Source organism: Diadema setosum, chromosome 10 (assembly GCF_964275005.1).
Source record: "Diadema setosum chromosome 10, eeDiaSeto1, whole genome shotgun sequence".
Classification (NCBI taxonomy): domain Eukaryota; kingdom Metazoa; phylum Echinodermata; class Echinoidea; order Diadematoida; family Diadematidae; genus Diadema; species Diadema setosum.
Genome location: NC_092694.1, coordinates 5,004,042 through 5,027,139, shown reverse-complemented (window position 1 = coordinate 5,027,139; position 23,098 = coordinate 5,004,042). Strand labels below are relative to the sequence as shown.

The 23,098-nt window shown below is 38.7% G+C and overlaps 2 protein-coding genes across 2 annotated transcripts in view; both read right to left on the bottom strand.

Annotated features, from left to right (window-relative positions):
- The window catches only part of LOC140234433 (scavenger receptor cysteine-rich domain-containing protein DMBT1-like), a 144,913-nt gene that overhangs the window by 5,582 nt on the left and 116,233 nt on the right, over positions 1 to 23,098 (bottom strand). Inside the window, 4 exon segments of the mRNA XM_072314478.1 lie at positions 1,086 to 1,394; positions 3,986 to 4,328; positions 14,783 to 15,090; positions 22,342 to 22,680. Coding sequence (XP_072170579.1) covers positions 1,086 to 1,394; positions 3,986 to 4,328; positions 14,783 to 15,090; positions 22,342 to 22,680 — 1,299 coding nt within the window.
- Positions 16,153 to 18,676, bottom strand: LOC140234375 (MAM domain-containing glycosylphosphatidylinositol anchor protein 2-like). Its single transcript, XM_072314432.1, has 4 exons — positions 18,475 to 18,676; positions 17,923 to 18,158; positions 17,214 to 17,334; positions 16,153 to 16,181 (listed from the first exon to the last, which is right to left on the bottom strand). The coding sequence occupies exons 1-4, from the start codon at positions 18,674 to 18,676 to the stop codon at positions 16,153 to 16,155; spliced, it is 588 nt and encodes a 195-aa protein (XP_072170533.1).

Here is a 23,098-nt window from a genome sequence, read left to right as displayed (position 1 = left end):
ACGCAGAACGCCAGTAGGAGACCCTTAGCGGCAGTACTTCCCAGGCAATTCCCACGCAGGTAATTCGCAGTCCCGTATACAGCCAAGATAATGAAATTCTGTGAGATTTCAGCCATCCCATTAGAGGAATTCCTTCACTGAGTTGTCAGCTCCCACGCAACTGGTACAAAGGTCACACAGTATACTAGCAAGTATAACGCGTCCAGCAAGTAAGACACATGCCCTGACTCGCACAAATCCTTTTCCGCCCTCAGGAATGTCCGGTATGCTAGAAAATCCCTACACGTAACAAGCCCGAGTAGCTTGCCCGGAAAGGTGTGACAGGGCCTAAACACGGTTGCGGGTAAAACAATATGCATGCGCACCTCCGGGCGACTACTTTTGAGATACATGCTAGGTACTGTCATGTGCGGATCATCTACGGGGACCTCCGGGTAGTCAAAATTGTTCTTTGCAATTCGCACGCAAGGCTGGTGTAACACTGCCTTAATTTAACTTCGATCAGGTTGATCTTGTAAATTTACCATCCAATCTCCTCCCAGACAGCCACAGCTATACCCTTCGCTTTTACAGCCCCCCTCCCCGGAAAAAGAAATAGTTATACGATTTCACGTAGTTCTTCTCATTAAAACAAAAAGAAATAAAAAAATCGAAAAATCAGTATAATCTGTTTGTAACGTTTCACTGACTGAGGAAGTAGTCATTTATTAGCTCCAACGCAATCACCCTTCTTTTTATTGACCCTTATTATTTGGATGATCAATTTCGTTCAGTCTCATGTTCAGTTAATACGGAGCATGTGAAGAGTTTGTTTGCAAAAACCGATAAGTCCATATTTGTCAAATGGAGATATTTGCCATTAAAGGTCAAGAAAAATAAAGAGAATAATAAGAATTTTTTTCCTTCTTTTGACCATAACTTCAAAAATGTACCTTAATATGTAGTGACCAATATATCATTTAGAAGGTATTATTTTGTACTTTATGACAGATACCGTACTTAAAAATCTTCAAAAATGGACTTATCGGTTTTTGCAAACAAACTCTTCATGTGTTGATAATTGTGAAATGTCAAGCATTTATTACCTTTTGGTATGCACTCTATACCAACGTCTTCAAAGTGCCCGCAGTCGTTCATGCCGTTTCCGCTGTGTTGGCAGTCTGTCAACTTACTCTCCGTGCCATTGCAGTGGACGTCGTCCAGCAGAATCGGGCCAGATCCCTGTCCGTACTCGGCGCAGCAAGAATAATTTGAGGCGCCCTCGAAGCCCAGCATCCGACACACAACGTTGGCGTCTTGGATATCCCACGAGTCATCACAGACAGTCCCCCATTGACCATCGTAGTAGATCTCCACTCTCCCTTGGGAGCTATCTTCGCCATCTACAAGTCGGACTTTAATTCCGGCAATTTCAATCAAATGATGAACAATTTAGATATACAAATAAAAAAAGATACCATTGCGGATTTACTTTGCATACTCTATAGGGCTTATCTTCTGGGGAGTGCTAAAAGAAGGGGAATATAAAGAATTAGGGGGGTTCACACATAAGGGGGTTCACACGTACACCAATTAGCGGGATACAAATCTCGAGATTTGCATCGCGATCGGTATCTCGATTTTTTTGCACGTGTGGACAGAAAAAAAAACCGAAAATTAGCGCGATAAGCATCGCGATGCAAATCCCAAGATATCTTGCGGTAGTTCCTCAATTAGCGGGATAATTCGCCCCGCACTGGTACGTGTAAATGGTCGGGATTATAGAATCTCGAGTTTTTATATCCCATCATGCAATGCGCACATCACAACAGCGAAGCCTCTGCGAAGAGGTCCGTCCTTCACCTCTTTGGCACACCATAACAACAGCGCGCGAACCACACCACTGAAGCGTCAAAAACAATGGAGAAAGAGTAGCGTGCGCAGACAGTGAGGGCGCTGTGTGACCCAGTTTGCAGGTTTTGCTTTTATCTCGATCGGTAATTAGCGGGATAATTCTGTACGTGTGGACGCTTGCAAAAAAAAAATCGAGATTCCGTGCGCGATCGTCATCCCGCTATTTTGTACGTGTGAACCCGGCTATTGTCTCGAGGTATGCTCAAGCGCGGCGGCATAACTTTGGGCGCAAACCTATGCACCCATTAGATTACACGATATTCTGAAAACTGTGTTATCTTCTGTTGTAACTCTCACAACGTGCAAACTTACGCCTTTGAGATAGAACAGGGTGGAAGGTATTTTAAATCTGTTGTAACTTTAGTTTTAACTTCTATTAGATAGTGATATAGCTTATTTACTCAATATTGTGGTATGCGATTTCAAAGTAAGCAACAATAAACAAAATATGAACACAATGGCAAAAGCTAAAGCAGTTTGACAATATGTAAACTCATTTTACAATACAAAATTTGGTAACAGTAAACCTGCAAGTACCCGCGTAGCATGTATGCACATAGATAAAAACATAAACATACGGATGCCTACAGAAAGTTTACAGGCACCGCCGGCAGTTTATCTTAATTATAGGCACTAAAACACAAACTTTTATGCAAAACATCTTCTGCCATGCAAATCACTTTCTTTAACAGAGTTTCCTCTAGATTATAACCAATTTTTCAAATATATTCATGCCTTGTAACCGGTTTTCACGTCTTTTTTATAACATATATGAAAAAAGTGATAGTCATTTAACCCTATTTATGAAACCGTTTATGATTTTTCATGTTTCGAAATATCAAACAATGTTTACATGATTTCACTATGTTCACCAGTACCAATTGATTTTCAGTATCTTTTGGCGTTTCAAAAAGCAAATTCCAAAAAGCAGACATTGGATAATTTCCCAAATATCAAGGAGTCAATCAATCTTCTACATGCCGTCAGTGCCGTTAAGAAGCAATGAATAGGTAGCAAAACACAACAAGCGCGATAATTTCCCATCTAAACGGACAAGCTTGTACAAAAAAAAAAAAGTAGCATTGCAAGTGCCTATTTTAATTTAGACGCGTCTAGTTCCCATAAACCATGAGATTTTGATTCCTCTGAGGAACATTTCATTATTCTTTAAACAAAATTCCAAATAATAAAAAAAAAGATGTTGTAACATTGCTCTCTCTGCCCGCGCATGTCATTGCCCTAATTTTGAGCACGCCAGAGAATGAGCGCTTGTTAAAACGCGCATAGTTAAATAATAAGCAAGGCGCGTTTTGCCCAAGGGAGCAATGTTATTGGTTGAAATGTCTCAGATGCTACTTCTAACAATATTTCCCATTGTATATGACTACTGCAATTGGCGTGGTTGTCATGACTTCAAATACCGTTAAAACAGTTTTCAGAATAACGGTTTGCAACTGTTTTTAGAGGTGTTGTAACTCACAAACTTACAACACAAGTTACAACACACGTTACAACAGAGATAAAACGGTGTTCAGAATACCACCCGTCCCATTTTAATAGCTTATTTGATCGATTTCGTTCAGCCTAATGTTCAGTAAATACGTACATGTGTTGATAATTGTGAAATGTCAAGCATTAATTATCTGTTTGGTATGCACTCTATTTATACATTTCATGTATTCCACAGAAATGGACTTGTATTCATTCGGGTACTATTCGCCTTCTTTTATATGTTGGACATGAGTAGACACTGATCCTGACATCGATACATGAAATTTAGTCATTTTTTTTTTTTTTTTTGATCAGGTTGGAATTCATTTTCCCCCAAAGGGTACAGCTATACAATTTGGCTGTACAACCAGGAAAATATGATTTAGCTCTTTTAGATAGTTCTTCTCGTCATCAGTAAACATCTTCTCGTAACGTTCAAGGTTAAATCGAAGAGGTACTCACTTTCCAGCTTCAGAGCAACAACTATTCGATTATTGACCTTTCTCATTCTGACGGTCAAATGTATTAAAAATAATCCCTACAACCAATATGTACAGTAGGCATAACATGTGTTTGGACTTGTAAAAGGTCTGGCATTTACCTGTCGGTGTGCACTCCACACCAGCGTCTTCATAGTGATTGCAGTAGTGTATTCCGTATCCTCTGTGGTGGCAATCTGCCAATTTACTCTCTGTCCCTCTGCAGTGGACGTAGTCCAGTAGAATCGGGCCAGATCCCGGGCCGTACTCGGCGCAGCAAGAAGAGCGAATTGCGCCATCAAAGCCCAGCATCTGACACACCACGTTGGCGTTTGCAATATCCCAATAGTTGTCACAGACAGTCCCCCATTGACCGTTATAGTAGAATTCCACTCTCCCTTGGGAGTAGACTCGGCCCCCTACGAGTCGCACTTGAATTCCGGAAATTAATCAAAACGGTGAACAGTCAAAGGCGTGATTCACAACTTATGATCAAGGGTTTGTTTTGTATAGTGATAAACTCAAGGGGAATTCCTGAAAAGAAGGGGGAACATACACCTTTCTGGGAAAAATCATGAAGTAAGAAAATTATCCATAAAAGTTGTAGGCGGCCTCAAATGGCTACAGACATTATTAATATACAATCAAAACAAGGGATTTGTGTTAATTCCACATTCACCTGATTTCTTTCATTTGTTTTACATGTGCTGTTTCTTAGCGTCTCATTGACACATGAGCTTAATTCGGTCAGGCTCCGTAGGCTCTTCCATAGAGATCAGCGATTTCCAACCATAGTTATACATGATTAAAATCGGCCGATTTCCCGATATAGAAGCCTTTGATACATCATAAACCCTCAGCTGCGCGGCGCGCCTCGCCCTAGCAATAGCCGGGTTCACACGTACACCAATTAGCGGGATGCAAATCTCGAGATTTGCATCGCGATCGTCATCCCGAGTTTTTTGCACGTATGGACAGAAAAAACCCGAAAATTAGCGGGATAAGCATCGCGATGCTAATCCCAAGAAATCTTGCGCTGGTTCGTCAATTAGCGGGATAATTGGTCCCGCACTGGTACGTGTGAACGGTCGGGATTAGAATCTCGAGTTTTTATATCCCATCGTGCAATATGCGCACATCACAACAGCGAGGCCTCAGCGAAGAGGTCCTTCACCTCTTTGGAGCACAACAACAACAGCGCGCGAGCCACACCACTGACGCGTAAAAGACAATGGACAAAGGTAAGTGCGCGCAGGCAGTGATAGAGAAGGGCGCTGTGTGACCCAGTTTGCAGGCCTTGCTCTTATCTCTATCGGCAATTAGCGCGCCGGCGGCCGGGCGGCCTTGCATGCGCATTAGCATGCACCGGCACCACTACTGCACGCAGCGCATAAGGTAACACATACCGGTACAGCGTACTGCTTGATCATGCGATCGATGTGCACGTAACATCACAGATCAGTCATCTCTGCATACGCTGAAAATATGCTGGAAAATATTCACCCACCTGGATATACAGTATATCGTCATAGAATGCCCATCTTTTTTTATTTGTTCTCTGTCGAAATGTCGCGAACACAATCGGGAACGAACAGAGATCTCGAATTTATCCTGTCTCCGAAGCAACTTCTTCCAAGTAAGTACGTACAATGTATGTAGGCACTAGGCCTACTACCTAGTGCTACTACCACTACTAGTAAGTCGCGCGTGCACGTACTGCGCTGTGGAGTCACCCGCAAACTCCACCCACGCGGCCACGTCACGTCTCGCATGCAGGTAAGGGTCCTATTTCTGCAGATTTTTTTCATTTATTGTCGTGCGAACAACACATGGCAGCTTCGCAGCAACAACCAATAGTCGTATGTTCAGCAATTTCTTAAGAATAGAGAAATTCCAAATCATATTAAGGCTGTAATTCAAATCGAGAAAACCGGAAGTACACGTAGAATACAGTCGGTTGTGTGTGTAAATAGCATTAGTCACGTATCACGCGCGTACGAACGGAAGTGACTTTGCTACCGGACTATCCCATAATGCACCGTAAATGACGCTTAAATCAACATCCGGGTACTTTTTACGTCATTGGCGATAGCGAGAATTAGCGGGATGGCGATCGCGATCGCTATCCCGCTAATTTGGTACGTGTGGACGCTCGCAAAAAAAAAAAAAAAAAAAAACGGGATGTGCATCGCGATCGTCATCCCGCTATTTTGTACGTGTGAACCCGGCTAGTGAGTGGAGCACGCGCTTTAGTGCGCTTTTGAAAACATAAAAAACGCGCAACTTGAACTCCCAAGTTCATTGACCCTTGTATAATCTCGGATTGTCGGATCACTACCAAAATTCAATTGTTTGTTACTTGTGTCATTCTCAACCTTTCCTGTAGGCCTAAGTTTCATCTAAATCCGTAAACCACTTTTTGAGTTAGTTTGCACAGGGACAAACAAACAAACACATGTTAACAAAAACATAACCTTCCCCTTGGCGGAGGTAATAATAGCTTTTGCTCACATTTTGTGTATACAGCAATATTTAACATCGATTATACGGTTCAAATTTTTACACTGACTGTTTTTATCCCTAACTCACATTCTAGAAGTAGTATAAAGCAATAATTCTCGGTTTTTCTTTCATCTGCGAATGATGAATTATGCCTTTAAAAGTGCCTGAGTCGGTTTTTAGCGTTTTGCTTCCAAATCCTCATTGAACAAATGCTCACATGCTTCCATATGCCTGCATACTTCTGTACAGGTTTTCATTACCTCTGCCAATATAGGACGGAGGAGGTTATGTGTTCATTGGCGTTGGTTTGCCTGTTTCCCAAATAACTTGAAAAAGTTGTAAACAGATGTGAATGAAACTTGCAAGACATGTTGATGACACAAAAGATGATTAATTTTTAATAGTTATCAACGAATTTGTTAGGCTCCTATTGCTTTTTGATAGATCTGTGGTCTTTTTGTATCTACACGGTCAAAGAACTTAACTGGGAATTCAACCGCCGCGTATTTTGAGGTTTGCTTACGCTCTCTAAGGCGCGTGTTCTACTCGGGCAAAGGTGCTGCACAGGTGAAAGCTGATGACGTGAGCAAAAGACTTGCATATCATATTGTTTTATAAAGGAGCTGTGTGATTTCAAGCAAAGTAATTGGTCGAAACCGTCATATTGCATTTAACTTTTTTTTTTTTGCACACTGCACGGGAGTACAGATGTCACGCGCACGCAAAAAACAAAGTGATACAGTATAGGCCTACCACGCTCGTAATATCGCGTTGAGTTTGTCTATCATTCATCGTGTATTTGATCTCACGTAACTGAAGGCTTGCGATGCTGCATCCAATCGTATCGCAAGAATTTGGGTAGTTTAGATTTAGAATTCTCTAAAATAGGATTGACAGAGACCTGCCCAGATAGCAATGCTGCGTTGGCCCAACGTTGGTCCGACGGCATACATGTACGTCGGGCCAACAACAGAAACGTGACGTCGCTCCGACGTCAGTTTGGCCATCGGGCCAACGTTGGTCCAACGGTAAAGCCTTATGTTGGGCCGACGTTGGTACAATATCAGACCAACGTTATACCAACCATTCTTCCACTTCGCGTGATGCACCGGCCCAACGTTGGCCCAACTACTTGTGTATATGTTGGCACGACGTCAGAAACATGACATCGATCCAACGTCATTTTGGCCGTCGGGATAACATTGGCCCAACAGTGAAATCTTGACGTAATACCAAAGTTATATTAAGCACTTTTCCACCCTGTTGTAACGTTAAGCTAAACGTTTTACCAACCACTTTTCCAAGGTAATATGACATCATCACACAGTTAAATCATTCCCTTTTCGACTTTCTAATGACTTTATCCCAACATAAAACCAACCACTTTTCCACTTTGTTATGACGCTATCCCAACATTGGACAAACGCTACCACTACCACTTTTTGAAAGTGTTTTGATGTTATCCCACCGAAAGACCAACCTTATACCAACCATCTTTTCACCATATAATAGTGCAATCTCAACTTCCAACCAACGTCATAAAAATTCCCCTTCAACCTTATTATGACGTTGTCCCAACGTTGGATCAACAGTTTATAATTCACTTTTCACCGTTGAGCCAACGATGTACCAACGTTGGTCCAACGTCATCCTTTTACTGTTGAACCAACGTTGGTCCGATGACCAAAAAAGGTTTTTAGGCCAACGTCATGTTTCTGACGTTAGGCCATCGTAGTCTTGTTTCTGGGTAGAAGCCGGCTGAATTTGAGTCTATTCCTATAATTCCTACAATCTACCCTATTCCTAGGCTTCTACATCCTATCCCTATTCCTATACCTTCACCTATACCTATTTCTATTCCTATTTGCTAGCTGAGAGAATAGTATTTGGTTTTCTTTATGAACCCCTTCGTGATGGTAATGTTTCAAGACATGGTTACTAACTGGATGACATTTTCATTACATTTCCGTCAAAATCCCATCAAAACATCTGAATACTTTGTACAAACGCGAGTGGAAATTGTGCATAAATCAGCAATAATGTGATGACAATTTCTGACACAGTTTACAGTTTAATCCCAGCATCAATACTTTTAAATTTAACGTTTTTTTTTTTTATATTTTCGCCAGATTTGAATGGCAAATTTTTTCATTAATATTCATGATACTTGTACGTCGTTATTCCAGCGTAGGGCCAACGTTGTCCCAACCGCTTTTTCACATGATTATGACTTGGTAAAAAATCCCAATACAGTGTATTGAAAAAAAAAATGTCTTTATATCATGAACATGTTGCAATCATATAAACAGTAAACACTTAAATAGCTTAACAGTTTTCTCTTTTTTCCGTTGTAATGATTAATTATCTATTTTGTTACCATGACGGAGTGTGCTTTGGTTTTTTGTGTGTGTTTTTAATATAATTCGTGCCTTTTTTTATATTCTGTTCGGTGAACCATCATTCAAAGATAGAAAGTTAAATTGACAACATGTACGGCTTTAAGTCATGTTTTTCCCCTTTGGATGATATAAGAATAAAACTGTTAATTCTTTAAAAAAAGTTTGATCTTGGCATCAATACATTTTCATTGAATGTCTTTGATCTATCTTCATTAGTTTTCAATTTACAGACTCTCTCTTATGATGGGTAATGTTTAAAATGACGTTTTTCCCAACTTTAGATCAAGCTATAGTGAACTATACGGAGTATCATTCCAGGAGTACACCAACCCCACTCCAGTGGACCATGTTTATAGCTAACTCAACTTTATGCTACAATTCATCAACATTTGAACAAGTAACAGCGGTTGTGAATTACAGATATGCTATAATCTCCCCAACATTGGCTAACACTCACGCAACTCTTTGCCAAAGCGCTAGCCAACCTCATGTTTCTGACGTGACACCGTACGCGCATGACGTTGGACTAATGTTGGACCAACGCAGCATTCAAAGCGGAAAATGGTCGATACAATGAGGGTCTGACATTTTACCAACGTTGGTCCAACATTAGGCTTTCACTGTTTGAAAAATGTTGACCCGACGGACAAAATGGCGTTGGGCCAACCTCACGTTTCTGACATTGTGCAAACATACACGCATGACGTTGGACCAACGTTGTACGAACGTAGCATTCAAACTGGAAGAGTATATAGTTGATGTAATCTTGGTCTGACATTGTACCAGCATTGGACCAACGTCAGGCTTTCACTCTTGGGCCAACGTTGGTTGGCAAAATGCCAAAAATACCAAAATTGCCAAAATGACGTCGTTATTTCTAACATTGTGCCAACATACATACATTCAAGTTGGATTAACATTGGACAAACGCAGTATTTAATGTGGAAATTTGGTTGATATAATGTATTTGACATTGTGCCAACGTCAGATCAACGTCAGATTTCCCCTGTTGTACCAGTGGTGTCCCGACGACCGAAATGACGTTGAACCAACGTCATATTCTGACGCTGGCCGACATACACGCATGACGTTTTACCAACTTTGGGCCAACGCAGCATTCAAAGTAGAAAATGGTTGATAAAACGTTGGTCTGACATTGTACCAGCATTGGACCAACGTCAGGCTTTCACTGTTTGGCCAATGTTGGTCCGACGGCTAAAATGACGTCGGAACGACGTAATATTCGCACTTTGTGCCAACATTTACACTTTCAAGTTGAATTAACATTAGACAAATGCAGTACTCAAATAAGTGGAAATATGATTGATATGATGTTGATTTGACATTGTACCAACGTCAATCCAACGTCAGACATGCACTGCTGAACCAGCGGTAGCCCGACGACCAATATTACGTTGGCCAACGTCATATTATGATGTTGTGCCAACATACACGCATGACGTTTGATCAACATTGGGTCAACGCAACATTCAAAGTGGTAACATGGTAGGTATAATTTCGGTCTGACATTGAACCAACGTCGGTCCACGTCAGGTTTTCACTGTAGGGCCAATGTTGGCCCGATGGCCAATTTGACGTCGGAGCGACGTCATATATCTAACGTTGTGCAAACAAACACTCATTTAAGCTGAATTAACATTAGATAAACGTAGTATTCAAAGTGAGAATATGGTTGATACGATGCTGATTTGACATTATGCCAACGTCATTTCTACGCCAGAGTTTAACTGTTGGACCAGTGGTAGCCCGACGACCAAAATGACGTTGAGCCAACGTCATATCATGATGCTGTACCAACATACACGCATGACGTTTGACCAACACTTGGCCAACGCAACATTCAAATTGGTAACATGGTTGGTATAAAATGTCGTTCTGACATTGAACCAACGTCAGTCCAATGTCCAATGTCAGGCCAACATACACACCTTCAAGTCGGATTAACATTGGAAAAATGCAGTATTGAAAGTGGAAATATGGTTGGTATAATATATGTTGATGTGACATTGTGCCGACATACAATGTTGGCCCGATGGCGAAAATCACATCGGAGCGACGTAAAATTTCGAACGTTATGCCAACATACACACTTTCAAGTTGTATTAACATTGGACAAATGCAGTATTCAAAGTGAAATTATGGTCGATATGATGTTGATTTTACATTGTGCCAACGTCAGTCCAACGTCAGACTTTCACTGTTGAACCATGAACCAGTGGCGGCCCAACGACCAAAATGACGTTGAACCAAAGTCATACTATAATGTTGGGCCAACATACACGCATGACGTTTGACCAACGTTGGGCCAACGCAACATTCAAAGTGGTAACATGGTTGGTATGATGTCGGTCTGACATTGAAACAACGTTGTTCGAACGTCAGGATTTCACTGTTGGGCCAATATTGGCCAATTTTCCAAAATGACGTCGAAGCGACGTCAAGAAATATGGTTCATATGATGTTGATTTGACATTGTGCCAACGACAGGCTTTCACTGTTACACCATTGTTGGCCCGACGACCAAAATGACGTTGAGCCAACGCCATATTCTGATGTTGTGCTAACATACACGCATGACGTTTGACTGATATCTGGCCAACTCTGGATTGGTATAATTTTGGTATTACATTGAACCAACGTCGGTCCAACGTCAGGCTTTCACTGTTGGGCCAATGTTTGCCCGATGGCGAAAATGACATCGGAACGACGCCATATTTCGAACGTTTTGCCAACATACACACTTTCAAGTTGGACAAATGCAGTATTCAAAGTGGAAATATGGTTGATATGATGTTTATTTGACATTGCGCCAACGTCATTCCAATGTCAGACTTTCACTGTTGGGCCGATTTTGGCCCAACGGTTCATTCAAGTTTGAAAAGTGGTTGATATAACAATGGTCTGCCATACAATGGTCTGTCATTGTTCCAAAAGTTAGTCAGCCGTCAGGCTTTGCCTCTTGGGCCAGTATTGGCCTAACCCAAGGCTGTGCCTGCCAACTGTAGCCTTCACTGCAGCCGTGCCAAACATTGCCAATATTAGCCCAATGTGGGTGGCCGATGAAGATCCACCCTTCCTCAGTGACAAAAGTAAGATTGTTACCCAATGTTGTGCCAATATTCCAAATGTAGCTTACCGATTGCGATCGTGGCGATAATCGCCTAAGTTGGCCCAATGTAGGTTGGCAAACCAATATCTACCTTGGATTAGTTACAAAAGTAAGACAATGGGCCAATGTTGTTCCAACGTAAGCATACCGACTGCGATCATGCCGACAAATCGCCAATGTTGGCCCAAATTAGGATAGCCAACCAATATCAATTTTGCATCAATGACAAAAGTGAGACGGGTGGTCCAACGTTGTGCCGACGTTATCTTACCGGCTGTGCGAAAACAAAAATTGCCAACGTTGGCCCAACGTAGGTTTGCCAAATAATTTCCACCTTCCCTCGGGAACGAAAGTAAAACAATGGCCCAACCTTGTACCAACGTTAGCTTATACCGACTGCGACCGTGCCGACCATTGCCAACGTTGCCCCAACGTAGGATTACCAACCAATATCCATCTTGCATCACCGACAAGGTGAGAGGGTGGCCCAACGTTGCGCCGTTAGTTTACAAACTGCTACCGTGCCGACCATCGCCATCGTTGACCCATCGAAGGATTCCCAACTATATCCACCGACCGCAAATGGCGACCATAAAGATATTGGCCCAACGTTGAGCCAACGTCATTTCACCGACCGCGACCATGGCGACCATAAAGTCATTGGCCCAACGTTGAGCCAACATCATCTCACCGGCCGCGACGGTGGCGACCGTTGCTGACGTTTTCCCAACGGAGAATTGTTATGTGGGTGGTTGCAAGACTCTAATAATTCATTTTATAATATTCCAAATTACAAAACATGTTTGAAAGATCGCCAAGGACGGAAGAGTGGAGGTGTAGATGTTTTTATGCATGATAGTATATTTCACGATAGAACTGAGTTAGATGTAAATACCACATATTCTAAATTTATTTTTCTTGAAGTTCGTAGCTCTAGGAAGAATACTGTGGAGTGGTGTATAGGCCACAAAAGGAGTCTTTGCAATTATTTTTAGAAACATTTGAAGTACTTCTTAATACTGTTAATAGAGAAGGTAAATTTATAGATATCATGGAAGATTTTAACATTACAGTAGTTTATTAGATGTCAAGTCTTGCCAAGATGCAAATAATTTTTATCGATTTATTAATGACATATTCTGTGTTTTCATTCATCTTCCTATATTCGGGTTACAAATATACCACTGCAATCCTCAACGATAATGTATTGACAAATTATACAGAACAAACTTTTTCAGGTGTTGTTTTTGCTGATGAAGGTGATCATCTTTCTGTATTTTCTGTTTCTAAGATGAAGGTTAAAAGAATTAAGTTTGAGTATGTTTATCTGAAACGTGAGATTAATGATGATAATATACAAGCGTTTATATGTATCATTAACGATATTTGTTGGAATTTTGAAGGTGATGTAAATCAGGTTTATAATCATTTTAAATAAAAACAATAAATAATCTGAAATTGGAAAGAGTTCTGGATTACATGACATAGATATAGAATTATTTAAGAAGGTTATACATATTATGTTTTCCACTTTGCTTTTTTAATGCTTTTGTAATGAGTGGAATTGTTCTTGATAAACTTAAAACTACAAAAGTCATTCATTAAGGTGAACATAAAGATGAATATTATGAAATAATCGCCCGTATCAGTTTTATCTGTATTTTCGAAAATTCTTGAAAAGTGTATTTACAGTCGATTACAGAGATTTTGAGACACGTGCAATATTGTAAATAGTAGTCAATATTGTTTTAGATCTGGCCGTTCGACATCCACAGCTTTGCCTGATTTTATAAACAAAATAGCACCAGTTTTGAATAGTGATGAGATGATTGGTTTGTTTTTAGATCTAACCAAAGCATTTGATGTTTTAGACCATTCTGTTTTACTGAGTAATTTATATGCTTATGGAATTCGTGGAGTAATATGGACTTGGTTCTAAAGCTACTTAGATAATCGTCAACAATATGTGAAGTTTGGAAATGTTAAATCTCAAATGCAAACTGTTAAATGTGGTATGCCTCAGGGCTTCACTCTTGGCCCGCTTGTATTTATATTGTATGTGAATGATAGTATTAATGTGTCATATAAGTTGACATTAATTCTTTTTGCTGATGATACGTGTGTGTTTATATCTTTTAAAGATTCTACTATAATACAATATGAATTTGATTTAGAGTTCGATAAACCGATAAATTGGTTTTGTAATAATTTGGTTTTGAATTGAAAAAAGACAAATTTTATGGTTTTTACAAATCGACATGTGAATTTAGATAATATTGAAATTAAAGTTGGAAGTTTTAATATTACAAGGGTTTCTTCCGCAAAGTTTTTAGGAATTATCATTGACGACAAATTATCTCGGAATATTCACATTAGTGTTATTTGCAATAAGATTGCAAAGTGTTTAGGTGTCTTGAATAGGATGAAAAAGTTCCCACAAGAAGTTTTCGGATTGTTATTGCATATAATTCTTTCAATTTACTATATCAAAATATTTTTTTTTTATCTGCTTAGGGAAATTAATGTGAGAAAAACATGAACAGGCTTTTTAAACTAAAAAAAAAGATAATAACAGAACTATCTGACATTCACCTTATCGTGCACATACAAGACCTTTGTTTTTAAAACTAAAGTTTCTTAATATTTGTGATATGTATAAATTTCAAGTTGCAATTTTTATATATTCTTGCCAAAATAATTTGTTACCAGAGTCTCTTCTAGAGTGTTTTAAACTGAATAAAAGTGTTCTTAGTCATAATACCAGAAATTTGAATAATTTTCATTTGCCAAAATAATTTCTCATTTAAAAGGTCAAATTTGTTTAGATTATTCTTCTCAATTGAACATAGGTATGACTTGTAACAAATCTAGAATTTACCTGTCGGTATGCACTCCACACCAACGTCTTCATGGTGCCCGCAATTGTGCATTTCGTATCCGTTGTGTTGACAATCTGCCAAGTTACTCTCCGTACCATTGCATTGGACGTCGTCCAGCAGAATCGGGCCAGATCCCTGGCCGTACTCGGCGCAGCAAGAATAACGTAAGGCGCCCTCAAAGCCCAGCATCCGACACACCACGTTGGCGTCTTGGATATCCCACAAGTCGTCACAGACAGTCCCCCATTGACTATCATAGTAGATTTCCACTCTCCCTTGGGTGTCATCTTGGCCTCCGACAAGTCGGACTTTGGGCTCTAAAATCAAAGTTGGACCCTTCTAATGATCCTTGATTGAACACTCTTTTATACGCCGACGGATTTCCCAATCGACAACAATTATTTCGAAGCATCCCCCCCCCCCAAGGTGACTGATCATTAATTTTGCCTTTGTTTGCTTCGATGAACAATTTTGCAAGCAACAATGATTCATATATTCCACTTTAAGGGATTTTTTATATTTCGCCGTTAACTCGCTTCTTCCTGGGATGTCGCTGTAACGTGTACTTAATTTGATGTTATGAAGTTACCGTTGAGATTTCTACAAAATAACAGCTATTTGGCTTTACAACCGCAAAACCTTGCTTCCATGGACACTTTCATAATATTATTCATTTTGACCTGAAATAGCATTCTTTCAGTAATCTGCGCAAAGAAATTATTTAGGTGATCCGAGTATCCTCTCGGATCACCTTCTGTATCTGAACTGATTCTTTGTTTTTCTTCTTTACTTGTATTTTTCTGCTTCAGCGAATCCAACTTTTTTAGCTTTCAATTCCAATTGCCAATTCGTTTAGCACAAATCTAAGTTGTTTCTCTAGCATTTAATGGCATATTTTGTCAAAGAAAAAAAATAAATTCGTAACATGACGGATCAGCGTTCAAGGTTTCTCTTTTGTCTCTATGTACTTTTAGGGTTTTGTAAATCTCAGTGTTCTGATTCACTTCGATTGCGTGCTGAAATGTACATTCTGAATAAATATTTACATGTATTGTATTACGATGAATACAGTCATGACGTAATCTACATTCTATCTGATCTGAATTAAGAATTAGAATTAATACTTATGTATGACCCTGCATCACAAAACTAACAAAAAGTCGCAAGACAAGGATTTTTTAGTCCAGGTCAGATTCTGAAAGAGCAGACTCTAAGCCTTAAAATGATATATAACTCAGTTCAAATGGACTCTCCTAACATAGATAATGGAAAGAAATCATACAATCTGGAAAAGTGTGAACTCAGAAAAGAGGCTCCGAAGTATAGGGTCTATTCATGCGCTTAATCTTTACCAAGCCGGGTCACATAATTGTAATGCGTTAAATGGGATAAAAACACAGGATGTAAACTAGCAAAGCAACAACATTAAAGGGTTATCAGACTACGCTGAAATTGAGCAGGTTTCCTCGACACATTCTGTTCATGATCAATGCCAACTTTCAAAGCAGTGGCATAGTCTTTCTAAAAGACATTGGAACTGAAAATGAAAAGTGTGCAAAGGATTTTCAAGAATGAACGATCACTAAGACTACAAAGGGGTTGTAGAATAATGGCTGAAAACACACTTTCCCATTCATTTCATGATTCCAAACTTAAGAATAATGTAGAAACAGGGTAGCTCTTTTACAAAACTCGAGATTGAATTTGTTGACCCATTTTATCTATTTTAAGTCCCCACGTAAAATCAGGGGGTAATGTGACTATTGTTTAGTGATGCACGGTTACAAATGATAGCAAAGGATGGCGAATTCACTTCCGATTAAACAGCAGCTATTTACATGCTCGTTTTTATCATGAAGATGAATGAAATTGTTAAAACAATTGTATCCATGTATAAAGACGAAAATGTAAACGTTAGATTCCGACAATATTGTATGTATGTGTATTGAACTGCTAAATACTTCATGTTACCCTCTTGGAAATAATATGGATCATAATACATGTGTCATTGCAATCTAATGACAAAGATTGATGTGACTACCTTACATGAGTGCACATTAGTTAAGTGATTGTAGCACGATTTTTTTATTGTCAATAGAATTGTTATTTTCTGCCATATTCTAAACGGTGATAATTTTCCGTCCATCAAAAGAAGGAAGAATTCTAATAAACCAGCGAGGGCCATCAAAGTATTCGTGCAAGCCAAAAACAATTTACTTGTCGTTTATTATCATTTCCTTTAGATCTCATGTCTCCTTTCATAGCTTCAACATTGGTGTCTCTTCTTCTTTTTTATCTCCGAGTTACTTATCAAAGGGGTTAGAGAAACCTATAACTTCAAGCATTTCGCATAATGTTCGGGGTTTCAGGTGAACCTTGACTAAAATGAATACGAACGCCCTCATGTTTTGCTTTTCATGGCCCTTATCATAATATATACCTTGTTGACAGGATCCCTCAGAAAGCACAATGTCATCTACGGCGATGTCACCTGTGAAGCTACTTCCACGTATACCTTCCATGGTAATGTAGAATGGCTGGGTGTAATTGTCAATGGAGACCTGGTGATGAATATTATGTGTGATGTGCAAATTCTCATAACAATTTCAAGCAGCCAGTGAACTCAGAAGACAAATATGATAATTTAATATAGTTGTTCCTTGGTGGTTCCTTAGATGAACATTGTTATAAGTGGCATACAATTTGATAAGTATGAAATTAGATATTCTATGTGGCATGTACGATCTAACAATGTTCTATGTAGTAATGATTTCGTCATATCTCAAAGAGGTTTAAACCAAAGGGTGATGTTGCCTGAGAGTTTCCAATTTCCCCTTATAGGGCTTAAACCAAGACCTATCAGGATCCCGTTGTCATGAGGTTCAGGAGGATAAATACCTCCCCAGACCAGTTTGTAGCACACAGCTAATAAAATCAATATGTATATATTGCATTTCACTGATTAATATTGCTTTCTTTCTCTCCTGCCCTATGTCATTATCTCTGTCACAATTATTATAGGCTGGCATTCGATCTTGATGATTCAATTTCTTAATATACATTCATTTGTGCACACAGTTACAATGTTTGTGTCCATGTTTACTGTATTTACGTAAAAAGTCTTGAAAAACATATCTGTCATAACTTACCTGAGCTTTGTACCATGCGTTTCCGATAGCTCCAGTAAGTGAGAATAATACGTCACTCGAATTTGGTGTTTTTGATGCTGACTTGTAGACATTCAGTGAATTAATCGTGCTACCGTACATATGATACCAAAATGCCAGACACAGGGGCCCGTCACGATACTGAGCTGGACTCGTCAGGCGTGCTTCTTCTCCATGAGAACGTGGAGAAGATGTCTCGATGTACATGTAATATCCGTCTACAAAGAAAAGAAAAATGTAACAGATTATGAATATACAGTACACCCTATCAAAGAAAGAACAGAATAGTCTCTTTACTACACAAAAGGTTGCGTTAATCCAAAATTTCATTATTTGGATGATTTGACAATCCGAAGGTGTTTTGAAAGCAGCAATGAAATTAGGCTCGTTATCAAAAATTCTCATCTACCGACAAACATAATGAGGTTCGTTTTTTCGATTGTTCCGTAATCTGATAATGAAGAATATACACTGTACGATTTAAAAAATAAGGAACAACTTAACTTATAAGGAAAGGAAACTGATACTTTAAGCACTTACAGCCGGTTGTATGGTCCCCGCCTGGTCCGGTCCAGTACGACCAGGTACCTCGATTGTTACGGGACCAGTCAAAGTCATCATAATACGACTGCTGCCAGCCACAGGTACCGTATTCAAAGTCACAGTCAATGTTGTTTTGCCCTGAGAAATAGCAGCACAGTGATATAACGGTCAACTTATTTGGAACTCTTAGCATACTTGGCAACATTGATGCATCAGTCACTTACAAATGAGGTAGGATTCTGAATAGTTTTGCGAACATAACAGATGAGCGATTAAGATTTTTTTTTTTTATCTGACCTTCATTTATAGGATTAAATGAATAGTGTCGGTCCTACGTCACAAAACAGTGAAGATTTCAATTCAATTCAATTCGGTTTTATTTCAAATCAAAAGAAGCATAACAGTTAGTCCGCAGACTAATAGTGTCATGCGTACAGAATAAAAATACATGCATGATTACAGAACATTCACAATCCAAGAAAAAAATCAAAAAGTTAACAAACCTATTAAATTATTCAGTCATACCAATATCATACAAAGCGTATTCCTTATAGTCCTATTATTACACATTACATTTACACAAAATTAAAACTGTATTACACATGTGGTGATATTGCTGTAAACATAGATGCAGACATTCAAAAACAGACAATATACATGTACTATGGCTAGAGCAGTATAAATTTCCACATGCAACATAACGAATAAAAAAACAACAAAGTTAAATCAGCGGATGTATAGTGCCATATATGAAAAAACGAAAATACAACAGTTCATATCTTTGAAAAATAAAACAAACAGAGATTGCACTGATATCAAATCACCTTTCAGCACTATATATCATTAGTATCATATTACTATTGCACTGCACTTCAGAAAAAAAATATATATATCACATGGTGGGAGTATGAAATTGGGCATACCACGTAGGTAAACTGTACACATACACTTACAACAGGGAATACATGTGTGTATATCATAACAAATTTAAAAACCATGAGTCCAGAAAAAAAAAATCAATGAAACATACCCCTTTTACTAAAATATTATCTTCATCAACATAACCATACACAGATATACGCTCATAACTATATATAATAAACAGATGTATCATGTACATACATATAAACAGCGTAAAGATAGAAACGCCAGTTTCAATCTATTTGTACATTATATCGTTATTACTAACAGATATAATTTCGACCATATATAATATTAAAATCAGATTTCATTCAAATATAAAAATTGCAATTCAAAATTCCAAAAATTGATTTTACGTAACTATTGATTATTTGGATACTTAGGCCCTTTATTGAAGTGGTAATAAATTTAATTAAAGAATTGTTATCGTGACAGTGATCCCTACATATCTTACCGTAGGGCGGTGAAGTTGTTGGTTCATAACTTCCGTCCGTTGTTGTGAGTAAATCAGTCACTTGTTTGTGAGAAAAGACAAGGTGATATAAGATGTGTCAACCAGATTCTTGTCAAACATTATTGAATCTAATCACCCTTGCAGGCTTACAGAATAGGAGAAAATGGTCTCTTAAGACAGCAAAGACGGTTTAACGAAACATACTTCCTCTTAATATTTCATACGCTTAGTGGCCTCAATCCTTGATACATACACGGTAGTCAAGAAAGTTAGCTGCAGCCCCCGAGTTGTTACAATTCTTGTCATATTATCAAAGCACGGATGCTCTAACCAGTCAACAAACTTGAATTCACAAAGCAATTTTGTTGGTATAAGCACATCACAGCGGTATCTGTATTGATTGATTATGGTAGAAATCAAAACTACCTTGGGTGTCGCATTTCCTTATACTTCAAGTTGGATTTGACCTAAATTCAAGTTCAGTAAGACCCTAAAGTTTTACTCGATCGAGCAGTATTTTCGTCGCCTGTGAGTTTTCCATCAAAAAGTATTCAAACCTACGATTCATTTTTTTTATTTGACTCATTGGTATTTTATTTCCTTCGATGACATTTTTATACAGTTTATCAACAAGAAACGTGACAATTGATATCTACTAATGGGTTTCCCATTGATAAGCTCTGAACACTTCATTTTAATCATTTCGTCCGTCTTTTGCCTATAAATATTTCCATCTACAAATACCCAAAGCAGTTTTCCAATCATTTCCTAATATGGATCATCGGCGTATATACCCTTTGTTTATTTCTGTAGATAGTTTTCCTTGAGTTGAAAAAAAAAAAAAAAACAAAACAGGGAACTAATTATTGAATGCTAATGATCGTATAAATAAAGAGAGCACTTTGTTACATAAGCCTTTTGAATGAATTCGAATTGGGAAAATTGAACATGACCAACAAAGTCGGCGATAGGTCCTAAAGTTTGCTATATTATCAGCTATACCGAGAAGTCTTTTCTACATCTATTCCCATTTTTTGAAATGAAAAACAAATGATATTACTTGCCAGTGATGTCTAAATGTGTTTAAGTTCAATAAAGGATTTGAAACAATGTATTTTACGGTAGTGATTTTGTATGTGTATTTTGAACAGACCAAATCAACAGCCTTGTATTGATGGACCGCCATGGATGAATAATTTGATGACGAAATGGATGTAGAAAGATTTTATAACATAATTCATGTAGAAAGATGATTGTTTGAACACCCCCCCCCCCCCCAAAAAAAAAAAAAAATGTCTCTCAGTGCTGTTTAAGCATAAACCTATGGTGGACTATCAAAGGAATATTGGGGCGTATACGGCCTTCTTAACTGTTTGAAGCACATCTTCTGCTCTTCTTCTTAATTTTCTCAGTACAGTCTGTAACTTTAAGGGAGTGCTAAATGAAGGGATAATATGTCTGTGGCACAATGATCACGAGGCGTAATACATTTAAAAAAACAGCAGATATCAGGGGGTGTTTCATCAACGTTTCTCAGCGCTGAGAATCACCATAGTAGCAGTCAGTGACCAGAGCATCTCAGCCAATCAAAACCAAGGATTTTGTTGAAATTGTTAGCGCTGACTAACGTTGATAAAACACCCCCAGATATGTCCATGCATGGCATCAAAGACATGCATGTCATATGCAGATATAGTTCTCATGGATCCAGTACCAAGAGATTATATTGCTACAATATCAATTCCTTTGATCTGTTTTATAGGAATAGATTATGAGAATCGCATTGAATTTCAACTTGATCAGGTTGAAAAGTTACCGTTTAGATTTCCGCCAAGCGACAGCTTTACACTTTGCAGCCACGAAACCCTCCGCTGTCACATACTTTTTTCCCCACTACAGCAAAAAACATAACTTAAAGCGCCGTTGCTCTGAAGAAGGAGTTTCTTTTCTTTTTCAACTCAACAGTTTGTTTTTTCATTGTCCCTAATTATCATTCCATTAGTCAAATTTGTTCACCAAGAATCTGTTCAGCACAAAATTTCATGTATTAACACACACGATTTGTAAAGTCTGTTTTTTTTTTTACTGTCAAAATGAAATAACATGTAAATTTTAAATACATTCGCCATTTTCAATCTGATAACATGAGTTGTTTGGTAATTGTGATTGTGAATCATTAGTTTGGTTAAACTATGATCAGATTGATTTCAGCATGTAACTACTAAGTTTCCTCTAAGGCTTCGGCCATATACTTTGGCTGCACAGCCGCAAAACTCTGATTTCACGCTTTCTCATAGTTCTTCCTATCATAAGTAAATACATCATATAACGTTACGTTGAGGAAGTGTAGGCCCTAATAGATACTGTTCTGGTCTAGCTCAATCACCTTCTCATCTTCTCCGACGGTCAAATTCGTTCAGCATAAACTGTTCAGTGCATGAAAACGTGCATGTATTAGGACTTGTAAAATGTCAAGCATTTACCTGTCGGTATGCACTCAACACCAGCGTCTTCACCATGCCAACAGTTGTGCATTCCGTATCCGTTGTGCCTGCAATCTGCCAACTTGCTCTCTGTGCCTGTGCATTGGACGTCGTCCAGCAGAATCGGGCCAGATCCCTGGCCGTACATAGCACAGCAAGAATAACTTAAGGCACCCTCAAAGCCCAGCATCCGACACACCACGTTGGCTTCTTCCATGTTCCAATAGTCATCACAAACAGTACCCCAACGACCATTGTAGTACATTTCCACTCTCCCCCGAGTGTCGTCTCCCCCTCCAACAAGTCGGACTTGAAATAAAAAGAAAATATTGGACATAACTACCTTGAATTGCAGTAATTTAATAAAATTGTTCCACGACTTTTCATTTCAGGAAATGCCAAAAGGGAATCTCATTAGATGCTTCACTTCTTCCAAATTTTATACTTCGAGTAATTTCCATTTATTTGAAGACCAAATCATATCAATTCGCGAGGGACAACAAAGTCTTTATGCAAATCAACACTCTTGCGTCATGTTGCGGTTTATTCATGAAGTATTTTGTTATGATTCTGTTTTTCATGTCCAAATATTTCTGATAGCAATCAAAGACATCCACCCTTTCTTTACATTTCATATATATATATATATTTTTTTTTTTTGGGGGGGGGGGAGGGAGATATGTGAATTTCGACTACTTTCTATCTCTTTCTCCCTCTCTCTCTCATTCTTTATCATATATTTACGTCTCTCTATATA